Below are 16,420 nucleotides of genomic sequence, written 5' to 3'. Positions count from 1 at the left end.
AGTAAGACGAGCAGGATCTAGCTCTTTATTGCTGATTATCAAGATTATAAATAGGAAGTTCCTCTTTTAATTGCCATAGTTCCACAGCAATACGGTAAGAAACCATTGTGGTCTCATTCGGAGTCACTGTTTAATAGTCTCATTTGTTTGCATTGTGTTGTATAAACTCCTAGATCTCTCTGTTCCATACACAGATGGTTTACACATCACCAGTGGGCAGTTAGTTACATGTGTTTTACATTTGTCCTAATTTTTCACTGTGAAGTAGCAGACCTATATGGATGTAGAAATAGTCAAATACGTCAAGGGGAGCTGAGAAACGTGGTAAATGGGAAAACAGTTTAACAAATTAGTAGCAGACTGAGTGTAAAATAAAATTGTCAACAGCATTTCAAATAGGGTCACCAGACAGCAAGTGAAAAATTGGGATGGAGGTGGGGGATAATAAGAGCCTATATAAGGGAAAGACCCAAAAATCGGGACTGTCCCTATAAGATCAGGACATCTGGTCACCCTAATTTCAAACTATGGCCTTGATCTGGCAAATACGTTAACACAAGCTTAGCTTCGTACATGTGAGTAGTGAATGCAACTGGACTGTTCACCAGTGTAAAATTAAGCAAGTGCATGAATGTTTTCAGGATTAGGGCCAGTGTTTGACTGTCAGTCACTTAGTTGTCGAGACCTGAGTTTAGGGTTGGTTTGGGCTACAAGAACATTAGTAGATAATCAGATTGTTGGTCATTTTTAGTCATTTTGCTATGGTATTATATAACACATGCAATGGTTTCTGGTTTGCAGATTTATAGCCAATTGCAGAACGTTCTAAATCTGTTATTTAAATGATACACTCATTATCGCTTTCTGTTGTTTCAGCTGCCCGAGTCTGCGATCCAGAATTTGACTGTGGCCACCATCGCTGTCAAGTACACCCAGTCCAATTCAGTTTGCTATGCTAAGAATGGGCAGGTAACCAAACAGGGCTGCCTAGGGGGAGTATACCGTCTCAGCCAAACTGGCCTATAGTACGTTTTGTCCGACACCAGGTGTAAAATCACTTAGTGTACTGGAAGCTATTAAACAAGTATAGGCAAGCTGGCTTAGACACTGTTACATGGAACAGTAGCTCAAGTTCTGTAGCTCTCAAGTGGCTGCCTGTGAAAGCAAAATCATGGGATCTTTTCACAACCAGGGAATGGATGGTGATTTAGGGACTAAGGGATCAAGCGTGCAAAGAATTAAACACTTGAATAATTTTGTTCGTGTTGTTAAATGTTTGCAGGATCAGGGCCTGAATCCCCCCCCCCCCGGCTCCCGAAAGCTTCTGTCCAGGTTTTTATCTGGGATCTTTTTGTTGGTGGGCATTCATTTGATTTTTAAAGTATTAGCATGTGAGTATGGGTTTCACACCTGGTGTCTGACAGTGTTTAATTTAAAGGCAACCCGCAAAGGATATATTTTAATTGCCTTATTTTGCTGCTTTGTGATGTATAAAGAAGGGCTTTTTGTAAGTAGATGAGGTTTTTATTCTGTTTGTCTTTTAACTTTGGAGTATCAGGAATGTCAAGTCTTCCTTGATTTTGATGGAAGACTTACCTTGGGGGGTGGGCTTTCGTGTGTGTTGTCAAAAGTTACACCATCAATGAGCAGATGGGGTGTGAATTTTTAACAGAAACATTTGCTCCCAGGTTTCAGAGTGGTAGCCCCTGTTAGTCTGTATCAGCAAAAACAATGAGGAGTTCTTGTGGCACCGTAGAGACTAACAAATTTATTTGGGCATAAGCTTTCAAAGTGGGGTTTAGCCCACAAATAAATTTGTTAGTCTCTAAGGGTACGTCTATACTTACCCACTGGTTCGGCGGCAAGCAATCGATCTTCTGGGATCGATTTATCACGTCTTGTCTAGATGCAATAAATCCATCCCAGAAGTGCTTGCCATCAACGCTGGTAATCCTGCTTCGTGAGAGGAGCAGGCGGAGTCGATGGGGGAGCCTGCCTGCTGCGTGTGGACCCGCGGTAAGTACCTTTAAGTTCGAACTAAGATACTTCGACTTCAGCTATGTTATTCATGTAGCTGAAGTTGCGTATCTTAGTTCGAACTGGGGGCTTAGAGTGGATCAGCCCTAAGATGCTACAAGTACTCCTTGTTCTGTTTGCTCCCAGGTGTTCATTAGGCATTGTATTTAAATATTACCAAAGACTTTTAAACAGACTGACTGAAATTCATTTCCGCTCTCAATTGCTTGCTGTTGTGATGTCATCATTCCACTAACCCTGTGAGACAAAACCAGAATTTCTTACATTTAAAAAAAAAAAAGCATACTTTTTTTTTTTTATAAACTTCAGCTCTCTCTTCCACCCCCTTCACCTCCCACCCCCACACCATACAGAAGCAAAATCAGGCACAATCCCAATTTTTTTCCTTTGTGTGTCACCTTTAATGATTCCTTGTTTAATCCATCCTCAGTATTATTCACCTGCATGCACCAGATTGTCATCGTCTAGAGTTAAAATGCACCCCTGCGTTACTTCCCTGTATTTTCTGGTGTCATGTGCTACATAGCTCTGACAAGGCATTTGGCTGGAAAGTTGGCATTTTCTCTCCCTGAGGCTTTTTAAATAGGTCTCCATCTAAGAAAGCATTAATTCTGGTTGCCCCAGGACAAAGGTCTGATTGGCCTGTGTTCCTCTTCCCCCCTCTGCTCACTCAATACAGCAGCAGCCCCATCAACCCCTGGTGCCTTTTTAGTGATGAGATTAATGTGCTACTGCAGATGTTTCTGTGGTGGTTGGAGTAATGCATGTCCCATGTGTATGTGAAAAGGCCCTTGTGATGGATGAGAAGTGGGTTAGAATCATGTCTGTATAAGCAGAAATCCAGCTGGGTCGTTGCCCGAGGTTTGCTTGATAATTTGCTTATGCACATTCAAGGGGAAATCTCTTAGCCAAGCATACATGTTTCTCTTCTTGGTTTTTATTGTACATTCTGCCTTTATTTTAATGGAACGACCAAGATCTGATGGTTGGAAGCAGAAGCTACACAATTTCAGACTAGAAATAAGGTACAATTCTTTTTACCAATGAGGGTAACCAGTGGGTTCTCTATCACTTGCGGTCTTTAAATCAAAATGGAATGTCTTTCTAAAATATGCTACTTCATGGGCTTGATGCAGGAATCACCTGGTAAAGTTCTGTGCCCGTGTTATTCAGGAGGTCAGACTAGATAGTCTTAAAATCTATGGAATGCCCTCTGGGATTCTAGGAGTTGACATCACCCTCCCTTATTTTTGAAGTACACACAAGCTTTCCTTTATGTCCCTGCATATGGCATTCCAATTAAGAAGTCACCTAGCTCAAGCGATTCCCTGTATGCAGTGCTGTCTGGAGATAACCGACTTGATGATCACTCATCATGGCTTTAAGATCAGCGTTCTTCCCTGGAATATTCAGTGTTCACCTCCCCAAATAGAAACTGAGAAGGGAAACTTGATTGATAATTCATCACAAACTGTCTTAAGACATAGTCTAGGCATCTGATGTGTGCAGTCTCTGGACTACTGGCTCAATCCTACGCGGTGCTGAGTGCTCCCAACTTCCATTCCTTTGATTCCCATGGGGTTGCCTTACCTACAACCCCCCTCTTTCAGAGGAGCTTTTGTATCTCAGTGACCCATGATTTCTTTCAACCAGATCGGTTTCTTTGGAATTGTAAGTGGAACAGATGCTGCAAGCAGGGCAGGTTGCTAATTAGGGTTGGGGAGGATTGGGATGGGAAGAAGCATTTGTGGAACTGTCACTTAATTTGCAGTAAACCAAGAATTGCAGGAAGGACCTTCTCCCTTACTTTGTCTGCTTTCCTGTAATGGCAAAACCAACCATTATAATACCGGGCAGCATGTTGGTTCGCACTCCTTAATGACACAGGAAAGAAAGGATGACTCAATGGTTAGAGCACTGGGAGACCCAGGTTCATTTCCCTGCTCCGCCACAGACTTTCTGTGTGACCCAGGGCAAGTCATTTAGCCTCAGCTCCCCCATCTGTACAGTGGGGGTTAATAGTACTACCTCACAGGGTCACGGAGGATTAATACATTAAGATTGTAAAGCGCTCAGAGATCTATTGATGAAAAGCGTGATATGAGAGTTGGGCATTATCATTATTACTAAATTAAAAATTGCAATTAAGCCTCCCCTCCCCCTTCCATTCAGAGTATCTTAAAGATAAAATGGGCCCGTTTTTCTTAAATGTCTACAATATTTAAAATAAAAGTTTTCAGCTATCACGCTGCATTTTGTCCACTTGGGAATATATACTGCAACATTCTTTATCATCTAAACTTTAAGAGGGCATTAGACTTCATTCGTTACTCAGAATGAATGCAGAGGCATGAAAGTAAATCTCTTAATTTAGCCAGACTACATAGGTTGCCAGGGAAATAAAAAAGCTAAAGCTCTAATGCTGAAACTGCATCAGTGGAAGTAGTTTTCTGGGTTCAGACTTCATCAGGGTTCTGTGTACGTTCGGGGCTCTCTTCCAGGAGACCTGCAATCTCCACCCAGCCACTTTCCTCAGTGGCAACTGCAGTCCATTGTCCTGGCGTGGCTTCCCATGCAGCTCCAGCACCCTCTTCTGCCCTTACCTCAGGGCCTCAGCCTGCAGGCCCTAGCAGCCAGCCAGGAGCTCTCTCTAGCTCCCCAGTCCCTGCTTGCAGCACTGACTTGTCCTCAGTGCTGAGGCTTCTTACCCCTACTAGGAGTCTGGTTTTCTCCCCTCAAGTTCCAGTCAGCTTCTGAACTCTGCTCTGCCTGCGGCCAGTCTTATATGGGCCTGCTAGGCCATGATTGGCTACTCCTCTCGGCCCCTTTCTAATTGGCTGCCTCCAGCACAGCTTCCCTAGGACTGCTTTTAACCCCCTTTCTGCCAGTGAGGGGCAGCTGCCCCATCACAGCCAGTCACTCAGTTTCCCCATCTGTAAAATGGTCATACTTTATAAAGTGCTTTTGAGATGTACTGATGAAAAGCACCATTTAAAAAAAGCCGGGCCCTATTTTTGTTACTTCATATCATGACATTAATAACATTGCTCATATTCAACTCTATGGATTTATTAAACACAGTAGCAATAAGTTAATTATGAGCAAATGATATAAAGTGTCAGCCCAAGAAAGACCACAGCCTGAGTCTTTCATTTACTCTTTGGGGGAGGTGTGTTTTACAGCTCTGGTAAAAGGTGAACTCATTACATCTTGATGAATGAAAAGGCAAATGATTCATTTCTTTCTTTTGACTTATAGCTTTAACATCTGTTGCAATCTAGCTGCATCGGAAAGTCTGAGGCATTGGCCAGGGCTGCTGGCCTCAGCACAGCATCTCTACGCTAGCCCGTCTGGTTAACTCTTCCGTCTCGACTTAATGGGCGCAGGAAGAAACTATGAAAGGGGGTTTCTACCTTCCTGCGAGCTCTGGTTTTGAAATAGCTGGGGATGTGTGCCCAGCCCAGCCTGGCAAAACTGCCCTGAAAAGCAACCAGCCCAAGCACAGAATCCATTCCACTTCCCTGCTACAGCACTGAAAATGAGAGGGGGGATTAGTGCTTTACCGGTACATCAAAACAAAACGTACTCACCCTGGGCCAGGGGGCTAATGAGACTTTTCAAAGGGGGGTGTGTGTGTCCATCCGTCCATGCATTATGCTGTGCGCCCAGTCTGGGGTAGTCAGTCCCATTGAAGACACAGAACTAGAGGAGCAGGATGATCTTGGATTCTAAGGCCCCTCTGATCATCTAGCCGACCTCCTGCGTAACACGGGTCCGACAATGTCACTGAAATAATTCCTGGCTGAATTAGTGTTTCTCTTGGAAAGTTGTCCCAGTGGTTCATTACTCACTGCTAACAATGTACTCCTTATTTCCAGTCTGAATTTGCCTGGCTTCAGCTTCCAGCCGTTAGGGGGCTGGCCTAGTGGGACTCAAGACCCCAGTTCAGCTCCCTGCTCAGCCACCGGCTTTGTTTGAATTGACCTTGGACAAGTCACCTAGGCTCAGATCCAAGGGATTTAGGCACATAGAAGAGTGGACTCACCACTGGTTCGCCCCCTCATGGCTGGGCGTGGACACAGCAGCTCTTTCCTTTCTAGCATCCACGACCGGCAGTCACTCCAGTCCTGTGGTGGTCTCACGTCTCATGGCTTGGCCCTCCAGCCAGGTCACAGTTAGCCCCACAACGAAGTCCAACAATCAGTCACCCTAATCCTTACATTTGGTTTTCGGTCCCCAGCTCTGGACCCAAGGTCCCTGCACCCCTTCGCTCAGGGCTTTAAATTGTCCTCATCCCCTTTTGTCGGGGGGCTTCATGCCGCCACCTCAGCAGCTGATGGGGAACCCAGACCCATCTGCTACACTAGGTTCCACTCTGGGGACCCTAGGCTGAGTAGCCATGTTCTGCTCTGTCAGATACCTTGCTGCTGCTTCCCTGGACTCCTTCCCGCCAGTAGCCTCTTCCTCCCCCCCCCCCCCCTCCCCCGAGCTTGCTCCAATCCTGTGTCTTCCCACGATCTCAACTTCCACCGGGCTTTGTCCTGGTCCTCCAGGTTCCTTCCTGTTCTCCTCAGGGCTGTCAGCTACCAAGAGTGACTGCAGAGTTGTACACTACCTCCCTGCAGCCTCTTTCTGCTCCAGATGGCTTCTCTTTTCCCTTCACCCAGCTTCGCCCCAGTTGGGCTTCATCTTTCAGTAGGCCTAGCTTGCTCTCCAGGTGGGTTAATTGGCCTCTGAGGCCTACATTAACCTTTTCCCCTCCAGTGTGGGTAGGCAGACCATCCATAAGGCACCTAAAATCAGTGGACATTAGGCACCTCAAGACCTGTAGCTTCTGTATCTCAGTGCCCATCTATAAAATGGGACTAATATCACTGCCAGGAGTGTGGTGAGGATCTTTCATTGGAGATTGTGAGATGCTCAGATACTACAGTGATGGAGGCTACATTAATACCTCATACAGAGAGGCACATGACTGTAGACGTGATACTGAAGGCTGTGGGACTAGCAGTAGTAAGCACTACACCCGCTAGTAATTGTGTGTGGAGTCTGGCCCTGCGTGCGAATGCCTTCAAAGAACATGGCTATGCGGTTCAGCCAGCTCACGTATACATTAAAACCTAGCTTGTCATTTTGCGCCATGTCCAGATGTCATGTGGCTCACTGGCTCTTGCTCTGCATGGCTTCCCAGCATGCTCTCTGCTGCGGGGAGTGGGGCAACGGGATGCATAACAACTCCAGGGACACCTGTTTTCAATTAACTGAGGTGTAAAAACATCACACCGATGTTTCGACACCATGAACCAGGCAATACTATAGAACGAGGAGTGTACCTCATCCGGGGGGGGAGGGAGGGGGGAGCAGCTCCAGGGTGTGCGAATGACATACCCAGCCCAAAGCATGCTGGGGCTTTATAAACAGGAGGGGCCAGCAGGTCTGGAGACTGCAGGACTTGTGACAAAAGACGTGTCACAAAAGTGCGACTGGCCCTCTAGGTTGGGGGTGGAATTCAGCAGTGTAGTCCTGGGGTGGTGGTGGCATTTATTTATTAATTTTTTAAACATTATTAATGTATTTATTTTATTGTTTATTTTAATTTTTTAAAATAAATGATTTTTTTATTACCATCAGCCATAGACTGGCATTGGTAGGTGTGGGGTTAATGGCACACTTAGTTAAACAGTGCAAACTACTGTCAGGGCTTACAGTTCAGGAAAGCAGACGATTCTCCAAAAATATGAACACCAGGATGTGCTCCAGTTGAAGGGAGAGAGGGAAAAGCTATCTGCTGAGCGAAGAATCTGTCTGACCAGAGCAGGGCTGGAGGAGGCAAAGCAGATACACTGCCTCTTTCATTCTAGGTGGCTTGAAAAGGTCCCATTTCAAACGTTGCTCCTGGAGGCAGCATCCTCAGGGGCCCGGTTTTATATTAAACTCCAAACCCACTAAGTAAGGGCTTAGGTTTAGTGTGCAGCTATTTTTAAATCCTCCTCCTCTCTCTGGCCGATGGCCGAATAGGAAATGTATTGGCAGCTGCAAGGCTTTGATGTTTCAAGTTATGCCCTGATTTGACAGACCAGTTGTCCAGAGTGACAACTAGCTTCTCCTCCTTATCAGGCATGACTGGGGCTTGTTCGTAATATGCCAGAAGTTGCATCTAACCTGTATGGTGGTTTTATACCATGCCGATCACGGCGCCTGGAGAGATTACACCCGCAGGGGTGGTCTGGGCACAGACCTGAATTCTCTTTCCAATACCTTTTTCCAGGAACAGGTAGACTAGACTCTCTCACCAGCCCTAGTCATTCCTAGAGCAGACAGAGCGCTTTTTAAATGAAAGCCAGAGCTGCATGAAACCATTTTTTGGTGTGACAATTTAACTCCCTTGGCAGAAGGTGCGTGTCGGTACTTGTAGAATTCAGGAAGCAAAATTTAGCTAGTCCGTTTCTCTAGCTGTTAGCACAATAGAGACCGGTCCATCACTAGGGTGCTGTGGTAGCACAAATAATAAATAGTAACAGGGCACGTACTGATTGGGTGAGAGAAACAAACATCCTTGTGGTGAGGGTGGGGTCGAGTAGGTTTTGTGCCTGGGCTAGAAAATGTTGATTTAACAAAATTGAGAGAGATACTAATAAACGTGGGGTGTGGAATTGAAGTATAAGTAGTTGAACCTGGGAGACACGTAAAGACGATATGGACCGAGCCTGTTCTCCTCCACACAGTGCCAGTCCTGATTACTTGGGCCCCGATCCTGCTTCAGGTTGCACACAGACCCCAATGTCCACAAGGAACCCAGTTATGGAGCCCCAGTGAAGTCACAAGTGCTGGGATCTGTCCCAGATGCAAGTTGCAGGATGAAGGGCTTAGGTATCTCTAGAGCACTCATCACCATCGGGGGAGGACTGGAAGGCTTTTCTCTGCCTTCATGTATGTTTAAAATGGCTCTGGGGTTGGGGCTGCTCTGATAAAGATCACAGTGCGTGGGGACGTGCTTTGGCTGTCCATTACAGTGTTCTGCATGTGCTGCAGGTTATCGGCATAGGGGCAGGCCAGCAGTCCCGAATCCACTGCACACGTCTTGCCGGTGACAAGGCGAACCATTGGTGGCTGAGACACCACCCCCAAGTGCTCGCCATGAAGTTCAAAGCTGGAGTGAAGAGGGCGGAGATCTCCAATGCCATCGATCAGTATGTCACCGGGACCATCGGCGAGGTAACGCGCCAGGATTTTCCCTAAAGACCGTCCCGGAGGTTCTGCACATTTTCTTGTGGGATCAGTATTGATGAATAGACCAGGGCAGGGATTCCTGAATCTTGTGGGTGGTCTCTTCCTTTGCCCTTTTTTTTTTCCCCTTCCATCTGTCATCCCAGTCTTGCATCACCGCGCTGGATCTTCTGTCCCGGGAGGGCTGTATCCTTTCAGAGCGCACTCTTTAATTGTCGTTGAGAGAGAGGAGCCTCTCCTTGTTCCCGCCACACTGGGCATGCTTCCTGGGTTGCACTCTTAGGCCTGGTCCACACTAACACCCCATTTCGAACTAAGGTGCGCAAATTCAGCTACGTTAATAACGTAGCTGAATTTGAAGTACCTTAGTTCGAACTTACCGCGGGTCCAGACGCGGCAGGGAGGCTCCCCCGTCAATGCCGCGTACTCCTCTCGCCGAGCTGGAGTACCGGCGTCGATGGCGAGCACTTCCGGGATCGATCCCAGAAGATCGATTGCTTACCGCCGGGTCCGGAGGTAAGTGTAGACCTACCCTTAGCCCCTCAGAAACCAGAGGTAATAACTAGGACCAGATTTGGGTCTTTCGGTTAGTGAAGCCACTCATCTGTCTCCTGCAGTCAATTTGTATAGGAGGAAACTTGAGCGTATTGGAGGGCTGGATGGATAACGGAATTCAGTCACTCACCTTTGGGGACAGGTCAAATGAGGTCCAGACTGTTAATGGCCAGAAGTCATTTGAGTTTGAGAACTGTTTGGCCTGTGTGAAAATAATCTCTGTCCAGTTCCTATGGGAGACACATTGTGGGGGCAGCGCCTGCGGTGTGGACAATCATAATCCCTGCAGTCCTAGGTACACAAGTGGGCAGCGAAGCTGTAATAGTCTTTCGCAGCCAGAGGTAGCTGGAGGGCTGTTACTACTGGGCAGCAGCACTTCCAGGACCCAGCTGAGCATGGGGCCCCTTTGTGCCAGGCGCTGGACAAATACACAGAGATAGGCTTTGCCCTGAAGAGCTTCCACTATAAATAGACAAAAGGGGTGGCTGTGGAGAGGCACAAAGATGGGCAGTGACTTGCCCATGGTCACACGGCAGGTCAATGGCAGAGAGCCAGGGGATAGAACCATGTCTCCTAATTTCCCCCATCTGCTGTGTGCTGCAGTGTAAGGGAGCATTGACTTTCCGCCTGTTCAGAGGATGTCCATCTCCAGGGCTGTTTTATCTGGCAGTTTCCAACAGGCACTAAATTAATTCTGAATCTTAGAAAACAAAGAATAAAAGGTTCAAAGTATTGCCAGCACTTAGACTTTTCCTACTGTATTTTCACTCTAATTTCTGCAGTTCATTTCTATGGCTGCTTGGATTCCCAGAATCAAACTGGGCCAGGCTGTTGCAGGCAGTGACTGCCTCAGTAAAGCATATATGCCCTTTTAAAGTATAAACCCAACAACTGGAATGGGAACCTAGTGAATCACACATACATCAGCAACTGCTTGCTTAATGGGATGGCATGGGAGGTGGATTAGTGCAGTTTAAGAAGGTGATTCATAAGGCAAGCTCCTGTTCATCAGACATATGTGAAGCTCCTTATACCAAATCCTGTTTGTGTGTGTGTCCTGTGTTTACACCGAACGGCATAGCACTAACCGGCCAAAGAAAGCATATGGGCCAGAAACGAGCGAGGAGCAGGGATGGTAGCAGGAGCAGTGGTTGGTAATCTCTTTCCACAGTCACTTCGGATCTAGTAAATTCCTGGTGTGAAGTTCACAGCAGCAGAGCACCATGTAAGATCAGGACTGTAGAATAGTTGTGAACTTGGATGTAAAAGAGATGACATCGCTCGTATGCATAGGGGGCTGGGAGGAGGCCCAGAAGCCATTTCTGGGATGGTGATAGCCAGAGAGCAGTAAAAGGAGTGAATGCCATCAGGCTAAGCTGACTCTGTTCTTGCAGGGGGACGATCTGGTTAAATGGAAGGCGCTGTTTGAGGAGGTCCCAGCGCAGCTCTCTGAGGCCGAAAAGAAGGAATGGATTGGCCAGCTGGACGCAGTCTCCCTCAGCTCGGATGCATTCTTCCCTTTTAGGGATAACGTGGACAGAGCTAAACGGGTAAGGTCGTTGTGCGGCCTGGATGTCAGGGTGACCTAAGGGAAACACCTGGGTGGTTTTGGCTTTATTTCGTCCATTTCGTGCACTGTGGAATGTGTCTGCATTTTATACACGTGGTGCTTGAAAAGTGCCAACTAGAACTGCTGCATTCTAGGAGAGGTTTTTCTGGAGCACAATGGTTCTCCATGCTAACCACCATGGATGTTGGCTTAGAATTAAAGGAGTGTAAAAGTATGACAGATCTAGCCAAAAAAAATCCAGATAATGCTGTTAAGTTCAGAGGAGCAGATTGTGACCTTTTTACTCACACTGGCAAGCAGTTACTTACATGAGGAGTAGTCCAGGACTAGTCCTGTGAGTAACTTACTTACTGGCTTGTAAGCCCTTTGGGGCAGGGACCATCTTTTTGTTGTGTGGCTGTACAGCACCTAGTGCAGTGGGGTCCTGGTTCATGTCTAGGACTCCTGGGGTATGTCTACAGCTGGCCCATGCTCTGACTTGGGCTAAGAGGCTGTTGAATTCTAGAGTAGACTTCCGGGCTCGGGCTGGAGCCCAGGTTCTAGGACCCTGCAGGGTGGGAGGGTCCCAGAGCTCAAGCCTGGGAGTCTGCACTGCAGTTAAACAGCCCCTCAGCCCACGCCCCCTGAGCCCAAGTCAGCTGGCACGGGCCAGCCACAGGTTTTCAATTGCACTGCAGAAATACAGTGAGTTGGGGGCTGACAATCTGGACTGGAGAAGAGCACAGGTCTGTGCTGGTTGTACCATATTTCCTAGTTTCACTGCACAATTCATCCAGTTGTTTTTGCTTTTCATCACTAACCTTTAGCGTCTCCAAATCTTTGTTCAGAGCGGAGTCCAGTTTATTGCTGCCCCATCTGGCTCAGCTGCCGACCAAGTTGTGATCGAAGCGTGCAATGAGTTGGGAATAACTCTCATTCACACCAATCTTCGGCTGTTCCATCACTGATTCCACCATGGGCTGTCACAGCCGGTTGCTGTCACTCGCTCAGCCCCGGGCTCGGCATACGCAATGACTGTAACTTCACCCGTTACATCTGGAAACCCAGTCGGCACATGTGGTAGAGTGTCCTTGTGTAGTCAGTAAACAAAGCCCCTGCTGCTGGCTGCAAATTAAAGCAAAAAGAAGCTTGATACTTGCAAAGGAATTAATTTCTTTTGAAAATAAATACGCGGTTCCTGGCTGTGATGAGTGTGCAGTCTTATGTCTTTCATATTGTGTGTGTGTTCGGGAAAAGAGGCTTCATTTTATGAGTTACATTTTATAGCCCAGACTTTACCAATTAATTAAAAAGCTGATGGAACATTGTGAAAGTCCTGCCTTGCAGCCACATTTGTAATGGATTGATAAAAATCTGTTATAAACTGAAACTACACAGATTGCTCTCGAGTTAGCAGCTTTCTCCCAATGTGTCTCATCCATTATCCTCTTTTCTGCTGAGAGTATGTAATTGGCCCTGTGTCTGAGGCAGTTTCAGGTTCAATACACCAAATCCTGATATGGAAGTGTTTTTGCCAAAGGGCGGACTTGAATTGCTTTCTTAGGCCTGGTCTACGCTGGGGGGGGGGGGGGGGGAGAGGGGGGCGGGTGTCGATCTAAGATACACAACTTCAGCTACGAGCATAGCGTAGCTGAAGTCGACGTATCTTGGATTGACTTACTTCGTGTCCTTGCTGCGCGGGATCGACGGCCGCCGCTCCCCCGTCGATTCCACTTCCGCCTCTCGCCCTGGTGGAGTTCCAGAGTCGATGGGGAGCGCGTACAGGGATCAATGTATCGCATCTAGACGAGACGCAATACATCAATCCCAGATACATCAATCACTACCCGCCGATCTGGCGGGTAGTGTAGACATACTCTTAGAGGTGAAAGGGGAAATACCAGTTCCTGTGAATCTTGCATGCTTGGTTCTCGTACCAAGTGAATTCAATTCAGAGTTCAGACATAGGCATCTTGCCTAGAGCTACTTCTGTTCTCAGATGTGTACAGTTCACTTTACGTTGTGCTGAACTCTGATTTGCTAAACTCCAGATTTGCACTAGTTTTTCTATGTGAACAACGTAACATACTGGTTATTTGCTCTTGCCAGCACATTCCAAGGGATATCTTTTGATTGCACTTATAAAACCTGTTTGGTTTTTTCACTGGCACAGCTCAGAGTTTTGCAATTGCTGTCTCTACATTGTACATTACATGCAACGGGAAACCACAAACCCGTTCAGCCAATTCCTCTTTCCTCCCCTACAGAGCTTATAAATTCCAAAGGGGTCCTGACCTCAAAAGGTTGAATTCGGTGGCGATACACTCTATGCAGAGCAGTAAAGCGGATAAATAGCAGCTGTTCTTAGGCCTGCAGAGATTGTTATCCCCACAGATCCGAGTTTGAGGAGCTCACAGATGTGGTTTTAAGTCTGCATTGTACTGTGGAACTTAAACTCCACAGCCTGTTTGGACTCTGAGAGGGAGTGTCTGGTCCCAGCCTGTGACCTGGCTTCAGTGAAATCATAGTGCCACACTGTGATGCTCCACACGAGGCAAGGAATAGGTGACTAATGGGAGTTCTCGCTAGACTCCAGTACTGTTGCTTGCCTTCTTTCTGTCTTTCAGCTTGAAGGGGCAGCTTTAATCGGCACAACCTCAAAGGCTGCCCTGCCAGCAAAGGCTGTGCGGGGTGATGCTAGATCAGTGCATCCCCCATGTTGCCCTAACTGTGCCCTTCCTAGCCAGCATCGGCCCAGTGTGGGTGTGAGATGGGCTGGTTGCAGCACCCCCAGTGGATGGGAGGTTCCAGGCGGGGTGTGCTTGTTCTGTATCTTGGCAGCAGTTTGCAGAGTGATGGCTGTTCAAGATGAAAGCTAAATCCTGGGCTATCTGCCCTGTCCATCTCCCTGCCAGGGCAGGCGGGATCATTCCTTGCCCTGTATTCGTGAGTGCTATATCCAGGCGAGTTTGAAATGAGCGAAGCAATGAGGCTTCAACCACTTCCTGTGGGGAAACTAGCTGAGTCTAATAAGAGACCATAATCAGTCTGTGCTTTTCTTCACTGCGTTACATAACAGCATGCACCTAGTTATGTAGCCCCTTACATCACCCTGTAGGGTGACCAGATGTCCCGATTTTATAGGGACAGTCCCGATATTTGAGGCTTTTTCCTATATAGGCTCCTATTACCCCCTAGCCCCTGTCCCCATTTTTCACACTTGCTATCTGATCACCCTGCTCACAGCTCACACCCGTCAGTTCCTTGGAGCAGGGTGCCGTGTTCCCCGAGTTACCATGTGCCCACGTTTTATGGTCCAACAACAATAGCGTGAACCCCAACACCCCGAGTGCTGTTACGCTGCTCTGGCAGCTCTCCAGTTTGTCAGTATGAAGGTGCCTATAGCGGTGGGCAGGATAGTCAGTACCTCTGCTGTAAAGCCACATTAGAGGGCTACCGCCTGCTTGGGGGGCTTGTATAGAGACCTGTTGAGCCTGTTCAGCTGAATTCATTAGGGGCCTGATTCCAGCACAGAGGGGGCCATAAACCACTCACTCCTCCCCACTGCGGAGCCCCAGCCTGGGGCAGGCATAAGAGCTATTGGGAGGCAGGGAACGTGGCCATGGTGCACAAGGTTCCCGTAGTCCCCTCTTGGGGACATCATCGCCAACCAACATAGATTAGCACAATCTGCTCTGAACTATACCAGGTTGAGATGGGCGCAGAATCACACTTGTGTCCTTCATGCCCCTCCCCACTAAGCCTGGCAAGGACAATGTATTGTTTCTATAATGTGCACTCCACTGTTTCACTATGAGCTGAATGAATAGAGGCTGTTCCGTTTGATAGCTGCAGTGTAGCCATTTTGGAGTGAAACGGTAGACTGCGTAGACCAGGGGTCAGCAACCTTTCAAAAGTGGTGTGCCAAGTCTTCATTTATTTGCTCTAATTTAAGGTTTTGCGTGCCAGTAATACATTTCTAAATGTTTTTAGAAGGTCTCTTTCTAGAAGTCTATAATATATAACTAAACTATTGTATGTAAAGTAAATAAGGTTTTTTAAATGTTAAGAAGCTTCATTTAAAATTAAATTAAAATGCAGAGACCCCTGGACTGGTGGCCAGGACCCAGGCATAGAATCATAGAATACCAGGGTTGAAAGGGACCTCAGGAGGTCATCTAGTCCAACCCCCTGCTCAAAGCAGGACCAATCCCTAGACAGATTTTTACCCCAGTTCCCTAAATGGCCCCCTCAAGGATTGAACTCACAACGCTGGGTTTAGCAGGCCAATGCTCAAACCACTGAGCTATCCCTCCCCCCAGTGAGTGCCACTGAAAATCAGCTCGTGTGCCGCCTTCGGCACGTGTGCCATAGGTTGCCTACCCCTGGTGTAGACTCATGCTCAGCCGTCAGTGTGTTTCACGTACGGGGACTGCTGCTGTGGCACTGTAGCTTAAGTGACGGGGGATTTATTCTTTCAACCACCGAGGGATTTGTGCGTAGAAGGTGCAGGCTTTTCACTGTTGTTGAGCACTGCGTAGTTTTAGCTAAGGCACTTGAGCGCCGATGGTTTTGATGCTCGCTCAGTGGCATGGTGTGCTGGTAAGGTACACTTGCCTCCCAAACGGTAGGAAAAGACTGTTGCAAGCTAAGGGATAACACTGCCTGTCAGATGCATTGAGCTTGGCACAGAACTGCAGTGTGCCAGTGGGGACACTGGCAGCACACTGCCTCTGGGAGCTGCTGAGCATATGGGGAAGGTCATGGGAGGGAGGAGCATGCTGTCCCTCCTATGAGCTGGGGTGAAGTGGAAGGCAGGGCGGTGCTTTTCCTCCTCCATACCCACTGGGACTAGCCCGAAGCAGTCCCTACACGCAAGCGAGTGCAGATACTTCTTCATTAGCCTGAAACGCAGTGCGGACCGCTGCAGAAGCATCGCATTGCAAGTTCACGTGCCCAGATGCATCCTTCACACTGTCACTAAATGTAGTTTGGGTTTGTTAATGTTTGTTGACTTTGAGTTGTATGTTGCCCCGAGAGCGGATTGGGAAT

At 47.6% G+C, this 16,420-nt stretch overlaps 1 protein-coding gene across 1 annotated transcript in view; it reads left to right on the top strand.

Moving 5' to 3' along the window:
• The window catches only part of ATIC (5-aminoimidazole-4-carboxamide ribonucleotide formyltransferase/IMP cyclohydrolase), a 31,511-nt gene extending 18,940 nt beyond the window's left edge, over positions 1-12,571 (top strand). The window contains exons 13-16 of the mRNA XM_054044289.1: positions 877-969; positions 9,070-9,252; positions 11,214-11,369; positions 12,217-12,571. Coding sequence (XP_053900264.1) covers positions 877-969; positions 9,070-9,252; positions 11,214-11,369; positions 12,217-12,336 — 552 coding nt within the window. The 3' untranslated portion in view covers positions 12,337-12,571. The remainder of the gene's footprint in view (positions 1-876; positions 970-9,069; positions 9,253-11,213; positions 11,370-12,216) is intronic.
• The last annotated feature ends 3,849 nt before the right edge of the window (positions 12,572-16,420 follow it).

The sequence above is a fragment of the Malaclemys terrapin genome, chromosome 11, assembly GCF_027887155.1.
Source record: "Malaclemys terrapin pileata isolate rMalTer1 chromosome 11, rMalTer1.hap1, whole genome shotgun sequence".
NCBI lineage: Eukaryota > Metazoa > Chordata > Testudines > Emydidae > Malaclemys > Malaclemys terrapin.
Note: the sequence above shows the minus strand (reverse complement) of the source record. Positions and strands in the feature narration are given on the sequence as shown.